Consider the following 14,742-nt stretch of genomic DNA (forward strand, 5'->3'; position numbering starts at 1 on the left):
AATAGAAGGAATCAAAGCTTTGCATATTCTAAAACACTTACATAAGCTTATTACTTACTCAAATTCTGTGGCATAATATTTGAAGAAGCCTATTAGCAACTCTCCAAGGCTTGATCCATTTTTTGAGAGGTAAGGAGGAATGGTACCTGGAGCTTGATGAACAAGATGCAACTGCATAGTAGGATCAAAAGATTCCTGTCAAAATAAAATCAGAGAGTATGTCTACACACACACTGCCTTAATCTAGGTGCACATATTTTTCACAGTAAAGAAGCTGCCTATCATTTGCTTATTAGAAGTTCAAGGACAACTTACAAGCAAAGCACTATTTCTTTTGTGCTCCTCTGTTCGATACTAGTTACTCCTCCTGAACTCAGGTAGAATCATCTTGCACAGGAGGATCCGAGACCATCCCTTGCCTTCTGTTTGCTAAAGAATTTTAACATTGGAGAATCTTTGGACTGGACTTGTGTTTACATGCTAATAAAACCACATGAGCAGAAGCTGAGTAAGGTAGCCTGCACTGAGCTGGCTGCAGCTGAACTGAGATACGGCAGGTGAAGCTAATGCACTCATCACCAAGTTCCCATAACTGTGGTACAGAAACAATCTAAAGGGAAGGCCTGACTTATTTTTCCCCACAGCACAGAGTAAAAATTGCATGTGAAACCCACTGGCTCTAATATGAGCCTGCATCCTCCCACATAATGAGTTCAAAGACTGCAGCAGCACCTCCTCTAGCCAACCTATCTGAAAGAATAAAAAAAAGAAGTTATAGAAAAAACCTGAATACACAGAACATAGCGTTTAAGCTGAAGTACGCTTTTCCTCTGGGGCCTGCGGGGGGGGGGGGGGGGGGGGGCGCAGCAGCGGGTAGAAAGAAAAAGTCAGGTTTGCTATAAGCAAAAATCACTATTGCCAGCTTAAAAAGGAATCTACACAAAACTAAATTAACATAGTTTTAGATCTGCTGTACTGTTTGGGTGTCCATTGCATCCTTTAGGTCCTTCCGAGAGACGGGTACACAGAGGAGAACACTCCTCTTGCTAGAGAAACAATTTTTAAAACCTGGTAATACCGGGATACTACATTTTACAGCAATGTTGTGTATTTTAAGGAAAATGAACCCAAAATACACAAGAGCAAGCTTTACATTCACATAAATACATCTGTGTAAATTTAGGAACCCATTCAACCATTACTGTATCTCCTCTCCCACTCTTTTGTTATTTTAAAGAGTAGTAACAGGCATGACTCAAACTTTACAGTACTAGAATATCACTGGAAGCACTATACACTGTAATGCTATTTCCATGTTCACAGCTCACAGTGCTTCCTCCGAGAAAAGTATGGTTAACTATCAAACTAGCAGGACTGGGAAGTTTGGGACTCTCTTGCCCATTCTAGCAAAACCTCCTGGAACCTTGCACATCACCTTCTGGGGAAAAAAGGCCATTCTTCCAGCTATGAAAAATTTCAAGTCTTGTTCTCACATGATATAACTTTGCATATAAAATATTATTATAGTTAGCAGAGCTCAGAATTTAACAGCTTCCAGTCCAACAGAACACACCAAAAACATGGAGACAGACATAAAAAGCAGATATGCAGCATATAAAGATTTAAAAGGGGAACAGTTGTTCCTATGTTATCCAGTATATACAGTTTTAACCCCAAAGGTAATCAGACAGATACTGGAGTGAAAGCCACTCCTTGCCCATTCCCACAGAAAGCTGTAGAAGAGTCACAACAAATGAATTTCGTCTTAGCAGTGTAGTAGCTCATGAGGAAATGGACACAGGGGGCAAAAAAGGAATGAGAACAAGGGCTGCTGAGTTCCAAAAATACAAAACAGAAATGCAATTAAATTACTACAACAGATGTCTACTAAGACTAATAAGTAAATGTCTGGTGCCAGCAGACATTTTTGAAAAGGAGAATAAGATTTTTTTTTTTTTTTTTATGCTTTGAATGTTCAAAAGCCTGAGAACGTCTCAACTGCAAGAAAAATCTGCCACCACAGTGAGGCTGGCATACTGAGCAGCTAAAAAGTTAGACTTTTGGATATTATTTTTCAGAATAATAAATAAGCTATTTTCTTTAGTACTATTACAAGCTTAGGAAGGATGTTGCTTTTTCTTATCAATCTTGACCTTAAGTACATTTTATTTACAGTTTATATGTTGATCACAATTAATTAATTTTTATTAGTGTTTGTACATCACTTGAATAAGAAAAAATAAATCAGTTATACTAATAGCAGAAGACAATATATCAAATATAGTTGTAACAAAACTTACAGCAAAAAAGGGGAATACATGTGTGCCTGTGTGTGCATGCTTACAGCCAGAAAAAATGAGAGTGCAAAAGGATATCAAATACAACTTTATACAAAGATATTTTTTCAATTAGATTTGTTAGCAGTTAATGAAATAGGAAATTAAAAAACCTTGCAGAGTTTTAAAATCACAAATCTGTATTTTGAAAAAGGCGATTATGATAGAAGCACAGTCCAGATGAAGGCATTTTTCAGGATATTTAGTTTCTTCAGTGAGTTTGCAACTGATCAAAAGTCATGTAAGCAGCAGTGATAAAACTGAAAGACTCCTCATTTGAGGAGCAGGAAATGTACCACATTTCCAAAGATTCCCACCCACGGCAGAAGAGATAAAATTCCTAACCTGCAATTAGAAGGCCGTTTTCTAACTCTTCATCTAGTAAGTAGGATTAAAACTCTTCAATTCTGCAATCTAAAATTATGTGTTTTTTTCAAAAGCAAGTTCAATTTCATGAAACCTGCAGTTCCAAGTTTTACCATGTATATTAAATACACTTGCCTCACAAAGGTCAGACACATCAAAGTTTTCCTTACTCAGAAAGGCATTTGCCTTCAAAGAATAAATGCATATTATTCTATACAAGTGCTCTAGTAAAAATGCAAGTTACAGTCTATAGCAGCTAATCATTTAAAAACCCAACGACCTAGTTTAAAAGACACACATATAAATAATTGCCATCTCCATTTGTTTTAGTGGATATACTACTATGAAAATGACTCTTAAAAAAACAACTAAGTGTTACAAAATGCAAAGCATGACTGAAACTACTTTTCTGGAAGAAAAGATTTCTTTTACACTAACTAAAGCAAACTGTTAATCACATGTTTCTGATATTGTTAGTCAACTTATTTTTTTGAACACTGAGTTGCTGATCACCACATGTAGAAGAAAAAAAAAAGTGTTTCCTCTTTCTGAAATACATGAAATTTGTCATGGAAGAAATTGCTATTACCAGATTAGAAAGTTTTACATGTAAAACCAATTTAATTATTACTTAAAATTGGGTATGGAGAAGATTTAATGAAAACTTCTCTCAAGATATACCAATATTCAATATATCAATAACCAACAATGTGGTTTGTTTAAGGTCATTTCTTAACAAAGCAATCACTCCATGTCCAATGAACAAGAGGCCAGACCAGCCACAGGATACCTAGGGTCATTCTTCTGCTTTGCCACGGACAAGCATGAAAATCCATGAGCCTCAACCTGCGCTTATTCACCTATTGTGAAGCAGGGATAACAAAACTTTTCTTCCTGCCAGAGGGACTCGGGGAAAAGCCAGATAAATAGAACAAGGTACAGCTTATAGATTCTGCATGTAAGGGAGGTTGGTAATAAAACAGAATTACAAGGCATCCTCAAACTAGCTTTATTTCAAGTAGGCCTTCCCTGTAAGCTTTCCCTTAGCTTGCTCTAGGAGGCAAAAAATGCAGCTTCTTTCAACACTATTCCCTAATTTGTTTGCTGTGTCTTTGCCTCATGCCATCTTAAGAAATGGAAAAGAAATTCAGGATCTGATTGAGCAACAAATATAAATGAGCTATCCATTATTTCAAAAAACACCAGAAAAGGGACCCCAGAGTCTTTTTTCCTTTTTTGCTAGATCTCTAATCTTTACTTTAGGTGGCTGGTTTCTCAAGGAAACACTAGCATTCAGCAACATACTTCATGTTCAAGCAACATAATGGTTACACGTATTCTCATTCCACCTTACACACTGGAAATGAACACAAGTGTACATCAAAAAATCTTCATATTTTACTATTTTGATGTATAATGAGTATAATTGACTCGTAGAAAATTCTTCCTTCAAAAAATTTACAGCGGTAACATCAGCGTAGTATCTTGCCATTTTTGATAGGTATCTACATTTGTACACATAAAATAGCCCTCCTCAGTCTTACAAATGAACATTTAATTCATGCTTATCCTTTAGAAAAGTGCAGCTTGAAGAGTGAAGCAAATTGTGTCTCTCCAAGGACTGACTCCCGTGCATGAAGGAGCTACAGTAAGCACCGTCCCTTCTCCTGCCCCACCCTTTGCGAGATATAACTGCTCGTGAAGCTGACGGAGCAGAAACAAAAATGTGCTTGTGCTGGAGTCCACAAAGTTCACAATCCACAGCACTAGTGGAGACCCACCTCTGTCTGGATTTAAGCTAATACGCCAGGCTGCTCTGGAACCTTGGAGACTCAGGCACACGTTCCCTTCTGACTCCCAGCTGCAGCAATGCTCACCTCTGGCAAACACACACGCGGAACCAGAAGCCATAATGGCCTAAGCCACCACAGGTTCTCCAGAGCTCATCTATAAAGGTCCTGACTTGGAGGCAAGTTCTATGTAGACTACAGAACTGATCAACACGTTTTATGGGCTACTCTCATCTACCCCATCTGGCTGGGGGCCAGGCAGGAAGCCCCAGAATCCAACCTCACATCTGGTATGGTCCAATATTCCCTTTAAACTAGGGGCTGCAAAACACATCAGCTTGGTGCCAGCTGGGGACTCCCCCATGGCAACAGAATAACAAGTGGGCAGATCGGGTGGCTTTCCAGGACTTCTCACCCTTCACATCTGCAGTGGGGATACACTGAGTCACAGATCTGCCTTTTGTTTCTCGCTCAAGGTAAGCATCTCTCTTTCACACGGCACCTACAATTTAAAACAAGCAGTTTCCTTCAAAGCGCAGAAGTATTTTCAGGCTACAGAAAGAGATGAAGCTTTGATTTTGAAAAAAAAAAAAACCCAGATTGTAGGTAGGGTGGTTTGTTTCAGAAGGGGAGAAGCAGTATTGATGTGTATTATTAGGATGGAGAGACAGCTTTGACCAGCTACAACCACAAGAAAAATGTATGGTTTCTTTGGATGCTGACATTTGCCCGTGCTTTTAACTATTACTGCAAGCTACAAGACCAGAATTGTTTTGGTGTATTTCTCATTTTCATTTTAGTTTCAATTTCTTTGCAGTATCAGTCTTCAGAAATTGTAACTTTCACAATTTTTAAACATTTAATTATATTCCTCATGGAGACAGTAGACCAAAAATATATTTGCAGATTTCTAGTGTAATTTTAAAAAATCTTAATCCATAGTTTTGATTTGGTTTTACAGTAAGCATGTATAAAATACTCTTTTTATTTTATTAGCAATCCTGGAATATTTAGTTCATCCTCCAAAGGCAAGATAACTAACAACAACAACAAAAAAAATCTACCTTGAAACAGAGTAAAAAAATGTTATTCTTACAGTGGTGTTCTAGAAACACAGGAGCCAGCAAGTGATTTACCACTTCCACACGACACAAGATAAAACCTTGCTTTTAGTACAAATTAATTAGATTTTTCAGCTTATCCTATTGTATACTTTTGCTTTAATCATTTAAGCCATTAATATTTGTACAGTGGCCTCTGAAGGCCTTTTTACAGTTCAAACACTACAAATATAAATGTTTGCATTATTATTAAAAGCAGTCAAAAGTTACCAATTCTTACAGTTGTTTTAAATTACATGCTACACAAAACTTAAAATACTACAGTGTCCTGGTTTTGGCTGGGATAGAGATAATTTTCTTCCTAGTAGCTGGTATAGCGCTGTGTTTTGGATTTAGTATGAGAATAATGTTGATAACACACTGACATTTTAGTTGTTGCTAAGTAGTGCTCACACCGGTCAAGGACTTTTCAGCTTCCCGTGCTCTGCCAGGTGCACAAGAAGCTGGGAGGGGGCACAGCCAGGACAGCGACCCAGACTGGCCAAGGGGCTATGCCATACCATATGATGTCATGCACAGTATATAAACTGGGGGGAGTTGGCCGGGGGGCAGCAATCGCTGCTCAGGAATGGGCTGGGCATCGGTCAGGAGGTGGTGAGCAGCTGCATCACTTGTTTTTCCTGGATTTTGTTCTTTTTTGTTGTTGTTGTTGTTTTCCTTTTCACTATCATTATTATTTTATTTCCATTATTAAACTGTTCTTATCTCAGCCTGTTCGTTTTCTCACTTTTACCCTTCCAATTCTCTCCCCCATCACACCGGGAGGGGGAGAGTGAGCAAGCGGCTGTGTGGTGCTTACTTGCCAGCCGGGATTAAACCACAACATACAGCATATGAGCTTTACGCAAACATAACTAGCAAATTTAGCAATTCAAAAAAGCCATCAGATAAAGCTAAGTGTACAAGAAATGAAAAGCAGCTTCAAATGATTTTGAGCACTAACAATAAAGAAACTAGAAGGTATATAGTACAGTAAAAAAATCAGAGGAAAAAAGAAAGACCATAAAAATTTAGCACAGGTATGCCTAAGCAGGTTTACAAAATAGAAATAAAACTGCAGTGTACTATAGCTCTAAGCTTTCTTCTGCACCTCGATTATCCTAATTACCCAAAATGGGTGACACCACGGTATTTTCTCCCTGATGTACAGTGTCATCAAATATTCCCATTTCAGCATTATAGAAAATATATGCAAGAGAAAGAATGGCTTTCTGATACTACCTCAGCACAATTATCAGCAACAGTAAAAAAACATAGATAGACAGGGACACGAAACTATGGCAACTATGAATAAAGAAAAATTTTAAAAATGACACTTGAGAGGAAAGGTAAGAAGGAAGAAACTGATGAATTTCTGTAAATAAGTTATAGCATAGAACTATTCAGCAATAGCTCTTTTGTCCCCTGACAAATATTTAGGAGGGTAACTCTTATTTCTAGGTAATCTTCTTTAGATTAAATCTCACTAATTACAGTTCTAATTCTGCAGAGGATCAAAGCATACCGATTCACAGAGTTGTCTGGAAATCAAGAGAGTATGATCTGGACATTACAGCAAAGTCCCAAAAAGGCATTCTCTTGTTGGACTGAAGCCCAGTTTTGTGAGGTCTCAAAAGTCTCTTTAGTAAACATATATCATTCACTCTCTGCACCCAGAAATATCAGGCAACTCAAAAACTGCGGGAAGGTATGGAATTCTGAAACACCACAGTTGGATGTAAAACCCACTACTTAATGTATTAAGAAATAAGAATCAGAAAGTTACAGATGACTCAGGGATATTTTCAAGCCAGCATGAAGAGAATTAGGTCAGCAGCTCTGATTAGCACTCGCTTCCAACTGGTGAAATCTTCTCATGTGTAAGAGACTGTTTTCACTACAGAAATGATGAAAAGCAGCAAATAACCTTTTTCACGCTTATGTTTAGTGTATCAATGACCAGGCTTATAGACTGTGTTTAACTTAATCCACTAGAGATATTTAAGAATTCATATATTTTAGATAAGCAGCTTCATACACATACATGATGTAGTAAATTCATAAGAAACACTTACTGGGTAATTTTTTTGAAGGGATGGAAGGATGGGTTCAGGTAGGGCTATAAAAAAAAAGTTTAAAGTTGCTGTGATTCATGTAATTCACAGGAAACAATATCATATCAACTACACCAAAGGGCTGGACTGAAATTCCATCTTAAAAACATCTATCAAGAACTTCACTTTCATGCATTTTGTAAAATAAAAGTTATTCACCAAATCTATTACTATATTTCGTATATATATAGTAGTATAAGGAGATAATTCAGCTAAGGGCAACTGTTACTAAGATACTACTGTTTGTAGAAGGCATGAAAAATTCTACAGCAACTGGGTATGACTTCACTTTCAAAATTCATATTAATTCATGGCTATAAGAAACTCATCTAGATTCCCTAAAGCAAAAATCAGAGCTTCACTCTTTTTTTTCCTACATCTAATACAATATGATTCTATCACAGCATAAGACAACTGCAGTCCAGATACTGCAAAAGTACACATTCTTCAGCTGCAAAGTATTACATACTGAGTCTCCAAAGGTAACTTAAAGAGAAAACGCCCAACACACTTAGTAGGCATTGCTAGTAAGATCCCTATATACATAAATAGTCTAATGCTGTTAGCTGGTCTACTAAACAGCAAATGGGTTATAAAGATTATGCAGACATTAACAATACTAACAAACACAGAATGAACTAAACAATTGTAACTTATGAAAGTCATGGATGGGGAGAGCATCTATTGCACAATACAAATAACAAGAAAAAAACTTATCTTCTAGGTTAGGTGGTCCTACAGATGGACAGGAAAAAAAATCCCAAAGTATTCACATCCCACTCAAGCCTTAGAGCATCTACAGAACTGTTAGAGCACTCCTTATACTAAAGCCCTAACATCATGTCTTCGGCATGTTGGTTTTTTTTTTTTTTTTTTTTTTAAACAATTGGTCTACATCATTCACTAGGGAGAATGCTAATTAAATTCAGCACACAGGACTTTCACTTGGGACTTAATTCACCCTTCAGACAAGGTCTCACAGGGGATGAGATGTTACAGAATCCTTTTCCCATAGAGACTAAGAATCAGAACAGCAGAATTCTCAGAACACACTTGGGATATGTTCAAAGAGTGTATTAACTAGTAGGACTGCTAAGAATATGATTACAGCTGCTTTAATAATAATTTTATTTTGTTTGTGGGTGTTTAGAAATATGCAAGAGCATCTTATTTCTGCAACATCTTGGATAATTTCCAGTTCTCTGTCATGCTAAAATAAAGGGCAACCAAATCCGAGCAATACAAGCAATCAAGATATTTTATCTAGGTCTGTATGTTACACTAAGAGGATGAAGTGAAGGGGAAAAGTTACCACTTACCACTAGCATTCGCCACATGAGTTTTCCGTTTCTTACTGTTCAAGATAGTTGGACCTGTTACCTGGAGGAAAGTTTACGTACAAGACACTGATGTATCTACAAAATAAACTCAAGCGACACTAACCTTAGGTCCAAAAGACATCCACACGAGTAGAATACAAAAATGGATTAAGTAGTAAAGGAAAGAAATTTGTCTACTGAATACAGGGACACTATTTACTACAAAAGAAAGCTTTTAATTTTTTCCCCTCCCTGGTAAAATCAACAAAACCTTATTAGAAACTCTTATGACGAGGACACAAGCTACTTTCAGTAGCATCACATGCACGTAGCAGAAAAAAAAAAGGTTAAAATCTGCATGAATAAAACATCAGAATCTAAATAGTTGGTGCTAGAAGCACAGGTAAAAGGTTCCTTTTTGGTCTGCGGACTGCTGATCCTTCCCAGGCAGCTGACTGATCACAGTTTTGCATGAAAAGGATTATTTGAACTTTTTTTTCCCCCTTCCCCAGACAGCTGTGGCAGCTGCCACAGATAACTACAGCAAATGCCCTCATGCTTGCACCGTTGTTAACATTCTGGCAAGCCTACACATTTATACTTCCTTATAACTCCTACTCTCTTCCCTCTTGTGCGCTACTTTTATACACAGCTCAGTAATTGGCTATCCACGACTGCACACAGCACCCAATACAAGTCTCTAGAGTAACTGCGATACAATGAAAATAGATGCAGAAAATAAATTTCCAAGTGAAAAAGCCTGTTTCCATTAAAAGTGCAACACTATAAAATGCTTATCAAATCACTGTTAGGATTGTCTCTAATTGGTAGACCATGTAAAAATACGTTTTCTCCTCTCCTGCTTGTGCTTCACCTTTGCATAGCAATCTCCACATCCAGTAGTTCCCAACATTTTTAATCTTATATCTGATAACCGCTTTGGCATTTTTAAGTTCATTGTCATTCCATCTCCTCCAAATCAACATTTTGTTTCATTATTTTTTTTTCCTGGTGTGTAATACGGATCTTCATTGCAGTACTCGGTCACCTACAGTATGGTTTCAGAGCTGTGACAACAGACTTGGCCACATTTTCTTTTCCTTCCACAGAAACAAAGAAATTGATGGAATTCCACCATAGTAGGTGGAGAGAAAAAAAAACAAAACCACATAGTCACTGGATATACTAGCTTATGTCCTACTGTCCTCACGACTGGTACATTAACAACAAGCATATAGTATGGGCATCAAAGAATTCAGCAGTAACCCAGCCAACTGGATCCCAGATACACAAAATGCCTTCCTAGGTCCTCTATTACAGATACTGCTCAGCTGAAAGAAAGCCACCAGCTTGAGTCAGCTATCATAAAATCTTTCCACCCTAGTACAGAGTGGGTGTAGCTACCCACTCTACAGCAAGAATCTACATTCCAGGCCAAACAAGCTGTCAGAGGAGCTAAACATTGTTTCTACCTGATTTAAACAAAAAATTAACAGCTACACAAACTGTCAAAGGGGAAAAGTCTAAAAGGAGAGCCTAAGCAATTGGTCCACAGATATGATTGTAAAATATTAAGAACCAGTTGTCATCAAAATAACATAAGCAAGAATAATCAGCAGATTACAAAAAAATTAAAAAGGTGTAGATGAATACAAGCAGCTAAATACACAGTCTATGCATGAACTGACAAGAATTAAGAAATACTTCTACAGGCATGTTACTCCACAAGACGTACACTTCAGGGGTTCCTTGCCTTCCTTTCTGAAGCCACTTATCTCCCAACAAAGAACGAAGAAACTCATACTGAGCTAAATGATTTCTTAAATGATAATCCTTAAGTCTTAAGCAAGAATTGCAAACTACAAAAAAAGTCACAAATGTGAACTTCCGCTAATAAAAGAAAGAAATAGGGGGATAAGCTCATTTCAACCTATTCCTCGAAAACATTCCTGGACTGCATGGGTTTCTTAATTCTCAACAGGGATCCTTAGTTTCTCAGGTAAAGCTCTGCAGCTCCGTACAGATGTTCAATGTTTCAATATATTGAAGTCACAAGAAAAGATACTGTCACTGGCAGTCAAATGTCCCAATTTCTAATGGTCTTCGACATCTGCCACCTTAGGGAAGACAGTAATCAGTGGAAAAAATCTAAATACATAGTAGTGCATTCTTGCATATACATGTTCCCCATGTTCAGTCCTTCACTCAGAAGACAGAAAAGTGACCCCGCAGCATTTGTTGTCCCTTTGAATTTTCTTGGAAGTACCCAAATTAAAAAAAAAAACAACACAAAACCAACAACGAACCAAAAAAAAAACCAAACCAAAAGCCACTGAAATTGTTACGTTTAGGTTTTTCCCTTTGTTAAAAGGCAAATTTTTGTTAACTAGCGCTTGAGTTTATTTTACAGTTACACAGTGTCCTGCAGGTACTTTTTTTTTTTTTTTTTAACCTTTTTAAAGCTGGTAACTCTGCCTCCAGAGAAGAGGTTCACTTGGTAAAGAAAAACGTAGCATTAAGGAAATGGAGTAAACCCACTGTATTTTCAGATTTTTCTGTGTGGAAGATGACTCCTGTTGGTGTTTAATTTTATTAAAGAGGAAAACTACACAAATATGAACTTAAAATGGACAGTTTCAACATGCGAAAAAATACTTACTCTGTAAATAGTGCAAAACCATCAATACCAGACTATAGCTGCTTAAAGTACCACGACTGGCATCATTTATGTCATGAAAACGCGCCCACTTCTTAACAACAAGTACTAATGGACGAACTCGATTCTCAACTGCAAGTAAAATAAATACATCTCAAAAAAAAAAAGCACATTTAACTTGACAGCAATCAATCAATATTTGTTCCTACTTGATCAACATGATACTCTTGTATTCTAAGGTTACCTTTTGCAACCATTTTCTAGAATTTACTTAGTTATTCTACAACTACTATCCATCTTATAAAAATCAGAAAAAAAAAACCTGCATTTGAAAACAGTATTTTGAGTAGTAAGATCCACAGAAACATTACAAAAGGCATGCCAGATAACTTGCAGATAAGACAAAAGTAGATGCATCAGTCAATGTAGCAGTGTCACATTCCACTTTTAAGTTCTCTCCAGTTCATTGTACTAATTTTCCCTGAATTAACTTGCTGCCTGGACAGACCACATCTTTTTTTTTTTTTTTTTTTATTTAGGTTATATGAACTTTGAGGGCAGGGAAAAGAATTCTCCCGCTTGGAGGACACAGAGATCATTCTTAAGTTTTCCTCAGGATCCATGAAAGCAGCAACCCCTGCATACAAACATCAATTTTAAATTTGCCTTGTCCTCAATAGCTTTTTATGGAGATGAGATGTTAGATACAATAACTCATTAAATCAAGACTCATGCTTCTCATGAGGAAAGACATAAATACAGTCATATTCCAGGTATGGTCTTCTGAATTTCTGGGGTATATAGACAGCCTTCTAATTAAGGTAGTCATGTATTGTGGGGAGATGTCACTCACCACCACCTCCCAGTGACCTTGCAGTGTACTTAATTTATTATTTGCAGGTATGTGGAAGCAGATCATGAGGTCAGGTGCCTTATGATGGCCTTACAATGTGGTATATGTTCTGGAGTATCATTTCTAACTTGACAACATTGTGCAAAATTTTGTATTCTGCACATCAGGACAGCAATATATGAATAGGTAATCACTTCATCCAGGACAACAGACATCCTACAACAGCACCAGTTGGGGTACGCTCTGTTACTGTGAAAATCTTATCAAGCATGGGATTTTTTTACAACCTGTTCACAGTGGTTCAGCACACATGCCCCTGTAAGTGGTACTATTTTTCTCAGCGTCAATATCCTAGATCTTGAAGACTTCTTAGAAACAACAAAACTCCTTACTACTAGTCACCTCATTCCTGACATTATTCACCAGTGGTTGAACTAAAAAAAATATGACTATTAGTACGCTAACTGTGAGATGCAGAATTACTGTACAGACATCATATGAACATGCATTAACTGAAATAGGATTTTTCCACGAGAGAAAAATGCAAATAGGCTCAAATTCCAAATGGGACTGTTTTGTGTGTGTGCGTGCGTGACAGTAGAAAAGTTCTCTTTTTAGTTGATCTTATTCTGAGATAAGGTTTTTTGTCTGCTAGTGCCTGTAATTAGTATATAACAAAGTTAGTGTGCAACATGGCCAGTAAACTTTTCCTGATACTCTCTCATCAGTCAACAAGCTACCCCTTCAAGAAAGTGCTCAGTAATATCATTTGCTCCAAGGTCCAGCTTCCACTAATTGAAAAATACCTACTATCAATTGCTGATTGAATTGCAGACATGTCTCCTTAGCAAAAAAACTGATAACACAACAGCACAGACTTCAGTTTCTAGCACTGCTTAATCTACCTACATTTTCTGTGGACATTCTGCTTCACTTTGCGATATCATCTTTGATGTTTTCTATAGCACCTATGCACCAACACAGAACGGCTGGTATCAAAAAAGACACAAGAGCATCCACAGAAATATTTATGATTTTTTTTTGTAATTGTCCTCATTAAGATAACCAGTCCCTTGTTTCCTTGAGCATCTAATTGGTTCTAATGGAACAAAGAGACCTGTACATCTTTCACATGAAAGGTAATTTGATCCTTTTTTCTCCCATGCAGGGTGAAGCCCTTCAGCCACAAATTTAACTGAGCAGGCTAATACTTTTAATGCTATCTGCCCTGGTTGATGACTTCTAAAAGTATGTAAAGCGACTGTCTGATAAAAGTTTCCATTTACTTTTGTTTGCCTTATGTCACCTGACAGTTTTCTGGTCCAAAGAAGACAAGACAGACTATGCTTGACACAGTTTGCCTATTTAAGAAGGTCTAACACATTGAGGAGATAATCTTTTCAATCACAAGTCTCCCTTAGCTACTAACTCACTCCTTGGCCTCAAGCAAATAACAATATTTATCCTTCATAAGGAGACATAAAGTTAATTTTGCTGGCCTTATAAGAGTGGGCACCAAGGCAGAAGGGAAGAAAAGGTGGGATACTAGGACCACTTCCACTGCTCTTTTCATATCTGGACTCATCTGCCCTACATTGATTTACTGAGAGGAATAAGGGAGTCTGTGGCAGAAGTTAGGAACAACTATATCAACATTAGACTTGGTGAAGTGACCCCTCACCTGTAGCCATGAATGACAAAGATTATTTCCCTAACCTTTTCAAGCTTGGAAAGAAATACTTCTCCAAGCATACACATTTCGGGATGTATGAAGAAATTACAGTTAACCAACTGATCCAGGCCAAGTTGTAGACTCTTCTAGTAATGTGAATATGGAACACTGAAACCACTCTGAAATATTAGTAAAAATTAACCAGTAAAGGTAACTTCTACTGATAACTGCCTGCCCTAAATAGAAAGGGATTCCTGTACGCAAGAACTGAAGAAGGTGGTAAAGGAAGAAATGCAAATGGCCTAGAAGAATTCAACTGAGGTCCACTCATCAGGTATTTATCTGCCAAATGACATTGTAATGCTAAGTAAGAAAACTTCATTTTAGCACTAAGTGTGCTGTTCTTATTACTTCTCATTCAGAAGTCTGTTTCACAATCTCTCCCTAGAATGCAAACTCCTGAGCAGACACAAACCAGTTTTCTTTTGGGGTTAGTATAAAGACTGAGGCAGTGTTTTGGGTCTTCCAAGGAAGGA

General features: G+C 37.4%; 1 protein-coding gene across 6 annotated transcripts in view; it reads right to left on the reverse strand.

Annotated features, from left to right (window-relative positions):
* Positions 1-14,742, reverse strand: part of TENT2 (terminal nucleotidyltransferase 2) — a 50,236-nt gene that overhangs the window by 13,753 nt on the left and 21,741 nt on the right. For all 6 annotated transcript variants that reach the window (XR_014230759.1, XM_082337234.1, XM_082337233.1 and 3 more), the window contains 3 exons: positions 11,685-11,813; positions 7,668-7,711; positions 59-195 (listed from right to left, as the gene is read on the reverse strand). Coding sequence is in view for 5 of the 6 variants with exons in the window: in XM_082337234.1 (XP_082193360.1) it covers positions 59-195; positions 7,668-7,711; positions 11,685-11,813 (310 nt within the window). In the remaining variant the exon portion in view is untranslated. The remainder of the gene's footprint in view (positions 1-58; positions 196-7,667; positions 7,712-11,684; positions 11,814-14,742) is intronic.

This window comes from Platalea leucorodia, assembly GCF_965183815.1.
Source record: "Platalea leucorodia genome assembly, chromosome: Z".
NCBI classification, from domain to species: Eukaryota; Metazoa; Chordata; class Aves; order Pelecaniformes; family Threskiornithidae; genus Platalea; species Platalea leucorodia.